Here is a 14,322-nt window from a genome sequence, read left to right on the forward strand (position 1 = left end):
CATCGCGACTCAAATTTCACCGTCGCTCCTCAGTTGTCATCAACACTGCTCATGCTGCTTAGCATGTCAAATGTTCCACTCTGCCCTTTTGACCTGTAACAGTAACCAGAGGTAATAGCTTTAATACTAGAACATATGTTACCGACACCCTGACATTGGTGCTGTTCACTTCTACTCATGGATACCTCTCCATCTGTTTTTATTGAAAAAAGGCCTCTGGTCGACCGCCTGGCCTTTACTCTGAAAGGTGGATGCGTGGGTTAATAAAGGGTTAATTTTAAAGCAGCTGCCCCATCAATCATGTAATTTCTTTATTCCGGGCGCCTACCGCCCGACCTCTCAGCACCCCTGGCGTGTGAGGGCTCTCTGTTCTGCGCTCTGCACGAATGGCGGTGATATTTTCCGTATTTGAAGTATTAAACCCAAACCCTGAGGGGGTCTAATGCGGAAGAGAGCTGGAACACTGGAGGTAGCCTGGGATGTCGCCGCTCAGTGGCACAGGGTTCAACAGTCTCCACAAAACTGCTTATCCATGGAAAACCCTGCGGCTATGACGCATGGAGTGGGAGATTTCCGTAGTTGCCAACGCTCAATTCGGTTTTGCACACATTGACAAAGTACATCCCTCTTAATTAACAATCAACCCCCAATAATACACGATCGGATGTAAAAAACATTACCACATACTGCATTGCACTGCTGCCTCACAGCAAGAAGGTCCTGGGTTAGATTCCCGCCTGGGGCGCTGTTGGCACTGTGCTCCGGGCAGGTTATCTCCCAAATGGGAGCCTTTCTGTGTGGAGTTTGCATGTTCTCCCCGTGCTCACATGGGGTTTCCTCCACCTAATGTCAGTAAGGACCCCCCCCAAAAACATGCACACAGCATCGTCTGACCAGCGATGGACATTCGTCCACGGGCGCGTCCACGAATGCTGCCCACTGCTCCTGGCTGCGCCCCCGGAGGAAGGACAAGCCAAGGATGGGTTAAATGCAGAGGCCTCATTTCACCGGCCACCATCCAAAGCATGTGTTGTAGTGTGGTGTGCTGTGTTACAATTAAAGATTCTTCTCCTCTTCTACTTCTCTGCAAAAGTTCCAAAAAACAGCGCATTCAAATTATTTCAAAGGAATGTTCAAATACCGGCGAGTCCGACAGTCTTTGCCAGAAGTTAGGCGTTGTAGTACTGGAGTCTGGAATTAGTTGTCTGTTTTCAAGGACTTGGTCTTGTGTCAGACCCAGTAATGTATTGAGGAGGACTTGACTTGTGCTGCAACCGTCGCCAAAGCCGCACGACCTCCTTTCGGCACTCGGCAGGTGGACGATTACGCTGCAGAGAAGCTTTAAGCGGTGACGTGCCCTTAGGGTGCATCGCCGGCGTAAAATGCGGTATTTGCATCTTATGGTCTTTTGACTGGATCTAGTAGGTCACCTTCGGCGGTCTCGGCTCGTCACTTTGAGCCGACCGGAAAGTAGTTTAACCAGCTCCTTTGTCGCTGCTCAAACAAAACCCACTTTCGACTCAACCCGTAAACACCGCCCAACCCCCGATCGCACGGCTGAAATTAGCAGCCGAACTTGAATAATGACTCAGAATATTTTCACCTAATATTAGAGCGTGGCGTGTTCCTACAACTCTTAATCATGCTATCGGTTCTGCATTCCTGGTGGTTTTTTTTTTTTTTGTCGTGTACGTAGTATCACATGGAATGCTCAGGACTTTCCCTACTCCACTGCATCTAATCTCATTGATAAATGCTGCCTCTCCCTGTTGTCATCGTAAACATTCACAAAGAATCTTTGCAGACATAACACAACACTTTTGGCTCAATGTAATGTCTTTTATTTTCCAAGACACTGTAGACACAGGTATACAAGAGAGGTATCTGCACTTGCAAAAAGACACATTTAGTCAAATCCATATCAAACAAAAAACTTGAGAGCGTTAATATGGAATGTAGTCTTTGTCTCCATTTATTTGTAATGTCTCGCTTCATTTAACATTTTACAAATAGTTCAAATAAATATTCTCTATATAGCATTACTATCAACTGTTCTTATCAATATATTCTCTTCTTTAGTCGCCATTTAAGGAATGAAGAGGAGTAGATCAAACAAAAACAAAGAAAGTGACATAACAAGGATTTATTCCCTTACAATGCCCTTTTAAAATATCTTTCATTCAGAGGCAATATGACAAGGGGGAAAATAACGGTTGAAAAGGAAAAAGGCGAATCCTTTTTTTTTTTTTTTCCTCCGATACTGAATCATCACTTTCTTCCGTGAAGCAGTTAAATCAAACAGCTGATAGTCCAAGTATCAAACAGACACAAAAGGTGTGGTTGTATCCAGAGCTACGGGACACCTGATTAGACTCAACGTCTGCCGCAAAATCAAGAAAAAGAAGTGTTCATTGCTTCAAGGCGCTGCCGACCTAGCCAGCCAAGGTCAGCGTGTAAAGTCTGTGCATCAGTGTGCGCTGTGCTGTGCTGCTCGCTGTTGGTAAGTCCAACAAAGACAAAAAGTATTTTTTGTTTCACAGGTAGAGCACCAATCCTAGTCTCGTAGACTCCGGGAGCGTTTCTTCAACTTTGCCGCGGCGTCTCGCCCGTTCTCTCTCAGAGAGCAATTACAGTAAAGAATCTGGACTGTAACAGAGGAGAGGAGAGGGAGGGATGTGCTACGGAGGCCCCGCCGTTTCTGTTTGCGGGCCCAGTCTCACACTATATTTCTCCCACCGTGTACAACTAAGAATGAGCGGTCTCAGAGACAGGGAAAAGTGCAAGTTAGAGCAAAGGCAGTCCTGTCCTACGGTAGGAAGGGGAGGGCGAAGAAGGGCCCTTATTGGCCGTCGCCCGACCCGGACGAGCCTCATTTCCCCTACGTCCTGAGTGGCGGAGGGCCAGACCCCTGCGGGCCCCAGGACAAAGCACCTCTGGAGGAGTAGGGCTTCAGCTCAGCCCATTATTCAATTTCAGCACGGTGTACGGTGGCCTCGCTGCAGCTTAATCAGCACTGTGGTCCTCCAGCTGGGAGATGATGGTGATCAGGTTCTGGAGGCCGAAAATGAAGCCACTGTCCTGGCCCTCGTGGACCACGCTGTCCTCTCCGTAGTGTCTGCAGGTGGTGTGGGCAAAGTCAATCATGCGCACATCCACCGCGGGGCTGCCGGCCTCTCCAGTGCCGCGCGATGAGCGGCTGCTGCTACTGTTGCCGCTACCGGCGGCAACACCCGAACCGCCTCCCGTCGCCGACGAACAGGGGAATCCAAAAGCCCCCTCTTCCTCGTCGTCCTCGTCCGACGGCTCGTCCTCGTCGCCCTCCTCCCCCCCGCGGTGCCGGGGCCTGGCGGGGGCTCGGTGAGGATCTCCGTCGTAGATGATGAGCAGCGAGCTGGAGTAGAAGCGGTAGGACTCGCAGGCTTCCAGGGCGTCTTGCATCTCACGGAGCCTGCGCAGCACCGGGGACAGTAGCTCCTGACGCAGGCGGCGGCCATTGTGAAAGAACTGGTAGAGGGCCTCCTTGAAGCCTGGCAGGGTCAGCTTGCGGCCGTGGTACTTGTTCATGAACATCAGCTGGTCAGAGTCCGACTGGTAAACCTGACATCAACACAATATAAACATCTGCACTCAGGCTATGGACTCTATTCCAAAAATTCTAAATAAACATTTTTGAAGGTAGTGCCTTACACACATAGGGATGTGCCATGCCGTGTTCTAGAACGTACCTGCATGCCACAAAGTCGGACTCCTATGGAGGCAGATGTGCTCTGTTGGCATTTGCGGATCTGGTTGGCTTTCTTTTCCTCAGACGCATCATCCCCATGTTGCCGTGTGCCCATCTTCAGGTCCAAGACGCATGGCACCGAGTAGCGCCACGTCAGGTTCTCCAGCAGGATGAATTCTGGGACGGGGTCAAGGCTCAAGTAACAGCGCAACATTGCAAGCTGCCATAACAGTAAAACATTTAGTCATGTCTCGCGCGGTGCAGGTTAGGAGGACTGGTGCTCCGGACAATGAAAGGATACTGTATTGGTTGCGGTGCTTCGAGTTCTCCTTCATCCTCTGTAAGTGCTGCTGGTGGCATTTGAGGCTCCATGGGTTGTGTTTGATCTGAGGCACCACGTTGCCAGACTCCAGACTGTAGTAGAGAACCTCCGCTTTCTGCACCTCGTCACGGTTGTAGCTGCACACGGAACGAGATAACCGTTTCAGGAAACATAAGGCCTCTGTGGCACGGCATCTGCACGCACGCACGCACGCACGCACGCACGCACGCACACACACACGCACGCACGCACACACGCACACACCTCATTTGAATCAGCCTGACAAAAGCCCGCCCTCACCTCATGTGCTTGTCTTCCTTGCGCATCTGTCGTGCCCGGTCTTTGCTGTAGATGTCGTTCTCCATGAGCAGAGGAGGCTGCTTCTTGTTGCCCCACTTCAGCATCTTGTTCTTGGGTTCACAATCGGTAGAGGAGTCCTTGTTCTCCAGGTCGCCAGGTTCACTGTGCAGGGGGTAGGCAATGAGGCACAGGTTTGCCTCCTCATCCTCTTCAAAGCTGACAGACACCACACCTGAGAGGAAGGAGGGAATAGTAAAGAGGAGGCAATTGTGAGACTTGGTTTCTCACCATCTATGTTGATGATTTAGTAAAAAAAACAAAAACCCCAAAAACAACGGCCCCAGAGCAGTTATCACCAACAATCTCATGTCCCCAATATTTTATTTCTGTAGAGACGACAAAACCACAGTCATTTTATAGATGGATAGATACTATTCCAGAGCACCAAGGGCAGAACCAAAGTAATTAAATGGAGGGACACGACACCACAGGAGTCATAAATATGTGCAACATACTGGGACTTTTATTAAGACACACCACACACAACAAAAGAGCACAGAGTACAACTGTCCCTGGTGGCGTAATGAAAAAGAAATACACTCTTCAAATAATCTTGTCAAAAATGGAAAAAAAGACCATGGGAGAATGACCAGGCGAAGTGAACAGACGTGTAACAATGTCAACCTATTAGCAGTACACAATAATAAATGTAGTAGGCTCCAGAGTTCAAACACGCCACGCATGTAGTGAGAGCGTTGACAAAGACACGAGTGAAGTCCACGATGCCATTCTCTTCGGGTCGGGCAATATTGCTTCAAACATTCCGATCAAAAGAAATAATTAATCGGCAGAAGTCGACAAAGCACGAGCAGGCCGAGCTCTCGCAGAGCCTTAAATCCCCTACGAGGGTCTGTGTGCTGCAGCATTCTCTGCAGGGTGGGGGAGGTGTCGCCCATCTGCAGGAGCTTACATACATACAAACCACCGACAAAGAGAGGAAAGGAAAACAAATAAAGACAGCCAGAGGGAAATACTGATACAGCATTTACCCATTTAATAAGCAGATGGCAGTGTATAACATCCAAATCCAAGAGGTACAGATATACCGAAAGTGATTGAGGAGCCACAGCCTTGTGTGCCTTGAGCTCTTTACCAATTCAAGTATCATAGTAAAATAAAGCAATATGGTTGAAAAATACATAGAGATATAATTCAGAGCTAACCACTGTTTCCAAATAACCAAAGACATGGATGAGAACAGGCAGGCATGTCTGTTAAATGGCAGACCACAGGACCCGGCGGCCATCTTCATTTACGCAGCTTTAGCCCCGACTGCTCTCCTGTGCAGTGACGCCACCATTCTGCAGAACTCTGCACTTTAACGGTTTCCTGACTGCGCTTGTGGGTCAGTGACGCGCCGTCGCCCCACCACAGCGAATGGCAGAGGAACATATGACTCACCGGAGCTTCTGCCCGGAAGGGTTCTCAAGTTACTGTTGCAAAAGGCATGTTGTGCTATGGCCCAAGTTATGTTATGCTCCATTTCTGCGCGCATATGTGAGGACGACGCCAGGCGAGGCAGAAGCTGAGCGTCACTGGTGCGTGGAACATTCAGCAGCACCAGATTACCTGCGCCATCGCGTCCCCAAACCCCGCCCCTTGTCCCAGGGTCTTTTTCTTTTTAGTCCCATGCTGTATGAGGAGTCAGATACCGCCTCTGTGTCCTACCTTCGTCACACCACCCACGGAGGACCCGGCATCTGTGTCAATGGGTGCTATGCCAAAGTGTCTCCGCGACCCCAAGTAAGGACCCTATTGAACTTTTACACAATCCAGAACATCCCCACCCTTCCCAAAGTGTGCCTGTGTGTATTGCACATGTTTGTGGACCTACTGGGTGTGAATTGTTTTAATCTATTTATACACACACACACACACACACACACACACACACACACACACACACACACACACACACACACACACACACACACACACACACACACACACACACACACACACACACACACACACACACACACACACCCCTTCAGTCTGACAACCCAGACATGAAAATCTCCCGCACATTTCTTCACTGATAATCTTCCCTATTTATTTTTGATCTCTCTGGAACTCTATTCCGTGCTGAAACCAAAGCCGCACCAAGTCTTGGCTGGAATCAAACCCCTGGCTGCTCATCCTCCTGGCAGGCACTCGGTCTGTCTCACACCACAGGGTCATCTAGAAGGCTGGGCCGATATAGGCCAATCATCAAATACACTGTGGTTAGGGCTGTCACGATCAAGCCAAAGTGCGACTAACCATTAAATTGTCTTTTGATAATTTTACGGCACACAGCATAAGCTTATCGCAGTGTTATAATACACACCCATCTTATGAAGAGACATTTATTGATATTGACCAATGATACACAGAAATTCTATTTGAAAGATAATGCTCTTCAACTCTGTTGATGGAAATGAACCACATTTTGTGAAATCTAACGTTTACATCTCAACCAATCGCGATTAGACGATTATGTAATAAACGTGACAGTTCTAACTGTGGTACAAGATCAGTTTATTTTAACTGTGGTAGGCAAAAGAAGAGTTTGAATTTATAACTTATTAATAATAATAATAATAATAGGGATTTATATAGCACCTTTCAAAAACCCAAGGACACTTAACTTGCAATTACACACAGATTGTATGTGGTTGTAGTGTATTGTTTGTATGTGGTTGTAGTGTATTGTTTGTAGTGTATTGTTTGTGTGTTGTAGGGTATTGTTTGTATGTGGTTGTAGTGTATTGTTTGTATGTTGTTGTAGTGTATTGTTGATATGTTGTTGTAGTGTATTGTTGATATACTGTTAAAGTGTATTGTTTGTATGTATGTGGTTGTAGTGTACTGTTTGTATGCGGTTGCAGTGTACCGTTTGTATGCGGTTGTAGTGTAGTTTGTATGCGGTTGTAGTGTATTGTTTGTATGTATGCGGTTGTAGTGTACTGTTTGTATGCGGTTGTAGTGTATTGTTGATATGTTGTTGTATTGTATTGTTGATACTCTGTTATAGTATATTGTTTGTATGAGGTTGTAGTGCATTGTTTGTATGCGGTTGTAGTGTACTGTTTGTATGTGGTTGTAGTGTATTGTTGATATGTGGTTGTAGTGTATTGTTGATATGTGGTTGTAGTGTATTGTTGATATGTTGTTGTAGTGTATTGTTGATATGTTGTTGTAGTGTATTGTTGATATGTTGTTGTAGTGTATTGTTGATATGTTGTTGTAGTGTATTGTTGATATGTTGTTGTATTGTATTGTTGATACTCTGTTATAGTATATTGTTTGTATGAGGTTGTAGTGCATTGTTTGTATGCGGTTGTAGTGTACTGTTTGTATGTGGTTGTAGTGTATTGTTGATATGTGGTTGTAGTGTATTGTTGATATGTGGTTGTAGTGTATTGTTGATATGTTGTTGTAGTGTATTGTTGATATGTTGTTGTAGTGTATTGTTGATATGTTGTTGTAGTGTATTGTTGATATGTTGTTGTAGTGTATTGTTGATATGTTGTTGTAGTGTATTGCCTTTCCGCTGTTGTCGTGTACTTATTTGTATTTGCACACAAAAACCTGAATGATGTGCTTTAAAAGCCTTATAATAAACACAGTTTGTAAACATAAAAACACCGGCTGCAATGCCATTGTGGCGAAAGATGTTCATTTTGAAGAACACACTTCATGAGCGCAAAGGCACCGTGAGAGGGGCAAAGCAATGACACTGTACAGGTTACTCAACCACGCATACGTTGTTATTTTTAGGGGCTGGTACGGAAGAAGACGCAGTGCTTACCTCTGTACTGGGGGGTGAACTTCCTCATCTCGGGCGGTAGGCTCTTGTAGAACTGGTGCTCGCGGGGAATCAGCGGCTTGCAGATCGTCTGCTCCCCGAAGCGCAGCACACACGAGTGGCCTCCCACCTGGTGCACGAAGGGCTCAAGCATCACACCTTTTCCGGGATAAGCTCCCGTCCTGTCCTGCATCAGGGCTTCCAGCGCGGGACTCATCGTCACTCCGCATCGGACTGCTGGACCAGAGGGACCCACGGCGTCGAGGACTGGTTTCGGCTCCCTCTCCTCGAGGCTACTCCCCTCCCGCCGTCGTCCGCCAGGGGCGCTGCGGCTCACCTGCTCGGGCGCAGCAGCAGCAGCGAGAAACAAAGGACGGAGCAGGAAGCGGAGGCGGAACGTGGCGGAGAACAACAACAACCTTTTCCCCAGCGCAGTGTCCCAATTCCACCGCTGTATTGAAAGGGGGACCCGGCGGAGCTGCTCCTCTACACGCTACGTCTGTGTGTGTTTAGAATAAGCGGCGGCTCGACGGATGGTTCCAGCTCGACAAAAAGCGCCCGTGCGGCTCCGGTGTGTTCCGGTCCCGTCGCCGTCACCGAGACTGACGCGGGCGCCGATCTCGCGGCACGAAATAGAACGAGGCGGTCGACAAACCCCGCCCAGCCACCCCGGAGCCAGCCAATGGCGGAGCGGTGTCAGTCGCCGGGCGGAGCCACAAGCGCCGCGGTCGCGGCCGAGCGGATCAAGAGGAAGAAGGAAGGAGACGAGGGGGCGAGGAGACGAGGGGAGGAGGAGACGAGGAGGCGAGGGGAGGAGGAGACGAGGGGAGGAGGGGAGGAGGAGACGAGGAGGCGAGGGGAGGAGGGGAGGAGGAGGCGAGGGGAGGAGGGGAGGAGGAGACGAGGAGGCGAGGGGAGGAGGGGAGGAGGAGACGAGGAGGCGAGGGGAGGAGGGGACGAGGAGACGAGGAGACGAGGGGAGGAGGGGAGGAGGAGGCGAGGGGAGGAGGGGAGGAGGAGACGAGGAGGCGAGGGGAGGAGGGGAGGAGGGGGCGAGGAGACGAGGAGGCGAGGGGAGGAGACGAGGGGACGAGGGGAGGAGGGGAGGAGGAGGCGAGGGGAGGAGGGGAGGAGGAGACGAGGAGGCGAGGGGAGGAGGGGACGAGGAGACGAGGAGGCGAGGGGAGGAGGGGAGGAGGAGGCGAGGGGAGGAGGGGAGGAGGAGACGAGGAGGCGAGGGGAGGAGGGGAGGAGGAGGCGAGGGGAGGAGGGGAGGAGGAGACGAGGAGGCGAGGGGAGGAGGGGACGAGGAGGCGAGGGGAGGAGACGAGGGGACGAGGGGGCGAGGAGACGTCCAGGATGTAAACAATGTGCAGGCTGCCTCTGTGGCTGCCTTTGTGTCACAGTGCTTCTCATGCAGTTAAGGATCATAGCAACGCAACACACACTGGAATGAAATACCGAATAGGAGTCAGTCGTAAATTCAATAGTCTATCTGTCTATCTATGTATCTATGTATCTATGTATCTATCTATCTATCTATCTATCTGTCTATCTATGTATCTATGTATCTATGTATCTATCTATCTATCTATCTATCTATCTATCTATCTATCTATCTATCTATCTATCTATCTATCTATCTATCTATCTATCTATCTATCTATCTTTCTATCTAACTATGTATCTATCTATCTATGTATCTATCTATCTATCTATCTATCTATCTATCTATCTATCTATGTATCTATCTATCTATCTATCTATCTATCTATCTATCTATCTATCTATCTATCTATCTATCTATCTATCTATCTATCTATCTGTCTATCTATCTATCTATCTGTCTATCTATCTATGTATCTATGTATCTATCAAGATTCAAGATTCAAGAGGTTTATTCGTCACATACATATACATACTTTCATACATATACATACTTTCATACATATACATACTTTCATACATATATGCAGTGAAATGTAATGCAACGCACCCGGTGATAACACACAATATGTCCTAGGAAAAAAAATATTTCTAAAAGACCAACTAACTGACTCCTAAAACCTAATAAAGTAAGTTGAATACTTAAAATATACTATAAAAATATATAGATATCTATCTATCTGTCTGTCTGTCTGTCCGTCTGTCTGTCTATCTCAAGATTCAAGAGGTATATTTGTCACAATAAACCTCATTTGTCACATACATATACACATATACATATACACATATACACATATACACATATACATATACACATACACATATACACATATACACATATACACATACACATACACATATACACATACACATATACACATATACACATACACATATACACATATACACATACACATACACATATACATACACATACAAATACACATACATATACAAATACACATACACATACACAAATACACAATTACACGTATACACATATACTCTACATATACACATCTACTTATACACATACTTATCTGTCTGTCTGTCTGTCTGTCTGTCTATCTATCTATCTATCAATCTGTCTATCTATCTATCTATTCATCTGTCTGTCTGTCTGTCTGTCTGTTTGTCTGTCTGCCCGTCATGATCAACAAGCACGTTAAAGCCGCTTTAACAGCTAAATGAGTTCTCGTCTCCTATAAATACACCTCAAGATAAACCTGACGATGCCCTATTAAAGGGACACTTTAAACCACAGACAGGGCTATTTAAAAGGATGAACAGGCTCGCAGGCACTTTGAAAATAGTCTGTTAGATACGACGTCCTCTTGTGCATTTCAGAAACAAGCTAAGAAATGGCCAATCTGACTTTACAGTGAAATTCAAATCAGGTTGTAAGAACAATCTGAAAACAAGGTGCAGTCAGTGTGAATTTCTGGCATGTGAGATGTAAAAGGAAAGGGAGGGATGAGAAAAGGCTTGTGAGTGTCAACCGGAGTACTAGGGCACAGGTCTGCTTTCCAGGTCAGAGTGGACTAAATCAGGGCATCCTGGATCAGTGTGACTTCAGCCTAATAATGCACTAATCCCCAATGTTCCGGTCCCAGAGTGGGATTAGAAATGAGAAGAATCGCTCCTCAGAAAGGATCCTGGACTAAGAGAGAGAGAGAATTAAGTGGCCTGTACTGGACCAGACTTCTACTCAACTCAGTCCAAAGCACGGCAACATATTGGGTGTATCTATGTACGTTTTTTTTTTTATGTATTGGAGCCGAGGACCCATTTTAAGATTGACCTTGCAACAGGGACTTCGCCCTGTTTGTGAGGAGGCGACCTGCCTGTATGTGAAAGTAGGAGACCCTACTATGAGAACAGACCTTCTTACTGTCAGCTCCATCAATCATTATCCTACATGCTTCCACCAAAACGACTTGATACCTAAAATAAACATTTTGTCTGACCTTCTTGTACTCTCCCAAGGTCGCCTGGAGCTCCACACGCCCCACTTTTGAACAGCCGTGCTAGGCCTACTATATTGATATTACGTGAGTGATGCAGGAAAATCTCTGTGTTTTTCTTAGTGAGTCGATGTCCTTTTAAGCGTAGTCACCCCAGCCTAATAGATGTGTCATTGGTATGTCAACTCAGCAAGGCCTCCCGTTTCCATCTCACGGGCCCGTGCCCTGGGACAATAGACTGTGTAATAGGCCGTACCAGAGGGCCCTCAGGCAATGCAAGGGCTTCGACCAACACAGCTGTCATTGGGAAGCCCTTTCTATACTAGGCTCCAATCTTCTGTGAAGCGTCGTCATTGCCTGGAAAAAGGATTCCCACCAACTCTGTCTGCATCTTAAGTCCATCTCATTAACAACCGTGGCTGTGCCCGACAGATCTTACCTGTCTAACCTACTTCAAACACAGGCTGAGACAGCCCGCTGTCTGCCATACGGAGGTCAGCTTCATGGCAGCCATGCCAACCGCTGGCGGGACGAAGATCCGGGTCAGGTCATACATTGTCTGACGGTAAGGTATAACTAGAGCACACACCTCGCACCATTTCCCATCAACCCATTAGTCCTAAGCTCTGTGAGTTCACCACTGTTTCCCATCTCTCAGCTGTTCAGGGTTTGGCCCAGTTTGGGCCAAGTAGGAGCATTCTTTCATTTTCCAACACATATTTCTGGTAATTTCATGCAATTGGATAATAGGAGTAAACGTTGTAGAAGAGGCTGGATATCATATGAATTACCAAGGAAAATGAAGGTGACAGTGCAACCAGACAGAAATAAAAGGTGAAACACATAGAGACCTCGAATAAACTTTTGCATGTTTTTTTTTAATTATAGAAGAAACACCGTATTTGCAGTGCCAACCTGACACCCTATTTCAAAGGCTTACCGGCCCTTTGAGGCAGCCGTTCCCCTAACACGTAAGCATCTTAACAGGAGCCAGGCAATGAGAGGGATTGGCCTGGATTCCCCTTCATTTAAAGGGTGCAGTAATAAATATTAAAGTGTTGAGAGGACAGCAATATTTGCTTCAGGGCACCTTTTCAAAGGCACCATTACCCCCACCCTCCTCTCACTTCACCTGTCTTTTCCTTTCCCTTGAATGGAAAAACTCTCATTTCAACACAAGGGTAACCACTCCTTGGCTGTATAAATACAATCAAGGCAAATGGCAATCATCTGGAGTATTTTATGAGCCCACAAGAATAACAAACATACAACACACACAGTCAGGGCTCATGTCACACACAACCCATTCAACGTGTCTATCAATCAATGGTGGGATTAGGCATAGGTCCCTTAAAATAGACAATAAAGTTTCAATTTGGACAAAAAGACAAACGGCTTTGGAAGATTTTTCAGTCTTCTATTTACAGACTCACATTATACATTAACCTTGCGATCCTTAATGCCTTCAACGGGCGTCGCGGCATTCTTGGAGTTGAAGACAGTGCACTTCACTGAGACACATCTGTGCACAGCATCTGGTGAGGTAGAAGAGGGACAGAGACCTCTCTCACCCCAGGTCGTCGCTGGGAGCAACACGCGTGCAGAGGCCACCATTCCACCTTGGCGGAACCCATTAATAACGCCGTGCACCTTATGTTCTTACTGCAGGATAAATGACATTGTATTGTATGTTCAAAAGCCACACTCATAAAGGGGCTGGGGAACGTCAAATGATTCATTTGTCAAATGACTTATTGAGACAAAATGCACCCTCCGTAGGGTGTTGGAGATATTAGCAGTTTACCATCCAGACACCTGATATCAGCTTCATAACGAACGCCCAAACAGACACTGACCCACTTGGAAGGCAGTGGCAGACTGTGATTCTCTGAGATAGGGGGGTTGGCAAATCCAGTTCAAAGGAAGAGGGTCTTGGGAACGAACGTTGCTCAACATGTGCATAATGCTCTAATAGGAGGCGCAGAGATGGTTTATGGAAAAAGTATTTTCATGATGCAGTGAGTGCGTGATCAAAGAAAGAGAGCCTGGCACTGTAAGCAGTGTAAGTTTCTATTATCAGAGGCTGCGCTCACGTGCCCGTGTGGAAAGGAAAGACGAGAGGATCAGCTTGCGGCTATGTCCCAGATTTTAGACGTTTGTTGATCAATTATTTTGCTCTGCTCTAGCACATCGCCATGGGAACAGTCTCAAGAGGGCTCCGTGTGTGTTAAGCTGGGAAAAGAAGACTCAAAACACTGTGGGTTGCTGCTCGGGACCAGGAACGGTGGTGTTTACATCAGCAATAAGAAAACCATCGATACAGTCCCCAGTAATTCATTGGACGTACAGTAGTCGTCCAACTCCCTTAAAATCCTCTGAGTGTTTTCTCCGGCTTTGATGTCATCCTCGGTGCAAAGGCGCACGTATTGCACATCCAAGGTTGGCCTATATTTAGATATTAAAGCTCAAGTCCCAGAGCCGTAAACCTCCTGGAACATTTTAGCCACCCACGCTGCCAAACGACCAACCCTTTAATTCCGCGCACATCTTCAGGTGACACGCGACGGGTTGAGCGCTTATTATTCCCATATTTATATTCACTCACATTTTCTGCCACCATGTAAGTCACGGGGCGGGTGGTCCGGCAGGAAGGTGTTGGACCCCGTCCAGGGACCCAGTTACACACAGGACCATCTGCAGGAGATGCGCGGTCCGA

At 47.1% G+C, this 14,322-nt stretch overlaps 1 protein-coding gene across 1 annotated transcript; it reads right to left on the minus strand.

Annotated features, from left to right (window-relative positions):
- Nucleotides 1-1,818: 1,818 nt before the first annotated feature.
- On the minus strand, nucleotides 1,819-8,787 carry LOC307230463 (inositol hexakisphosphate kinase 2-like). Its single transcript, XM_080000879.1, has 5 exons — nucleotides 8,200-8,787; nucleotides 4,347-4,578; nucleotides 4,026-4,183; nucleotides 3,726-3,901; nucleotides 1,819-3,597 (listed from the first exon to the last, which is right to left on the minus strand). Exons 1-5 carry the CDS (start codon nucleotides 8,411-8,413, stop codon nucleotides 3,004-3,006), a joined length of 1,374 nt encoding a protein of 457 aa, XP_079857005.1. The 5' UTR covers nucleotides 8,414-8,787; the 3' UTR covers nucleotides 1,819-3,003.
- Nucleotides 8,788-14,322: the final 5,535 nt, after the last annotated feature.

This window comes from Zeus faber (assembly GCF_960531495.2).
Source record: "Zeus faber genome assembly, chromosome: 5".
Taxonomy (NCBI): domain Eukaryota; kingdom Metazoa; phylum Chordata; class Actinopteri; order Zeiformes; family Zeidae; genus Zeus; species Zeus faber.

Coding starts and splice junctions, on each gene's coding strand:
- LOC307230463 (XM_080000879.1), bottom strand. CDS start 8,413: ATGAGTCCCGCGCTGGAAGCCCTGATGCAGGACAGGACGGGAGCTTAT. Junction 4,579..8,199: donor GTTCACCCCCCAGTACAGAG/GTAAGCACTGCG, acceptor CCTTCCTCTCAG/GTGTGGTGTCTGTCAGCTTT. Junction 3,902..4,025: donor GAAGCACCGCAACCAATACA/GTATCCTTTCAT, acceptor ACCCCGTCCCAG/AATTCATCCTGCTGGAGAAC.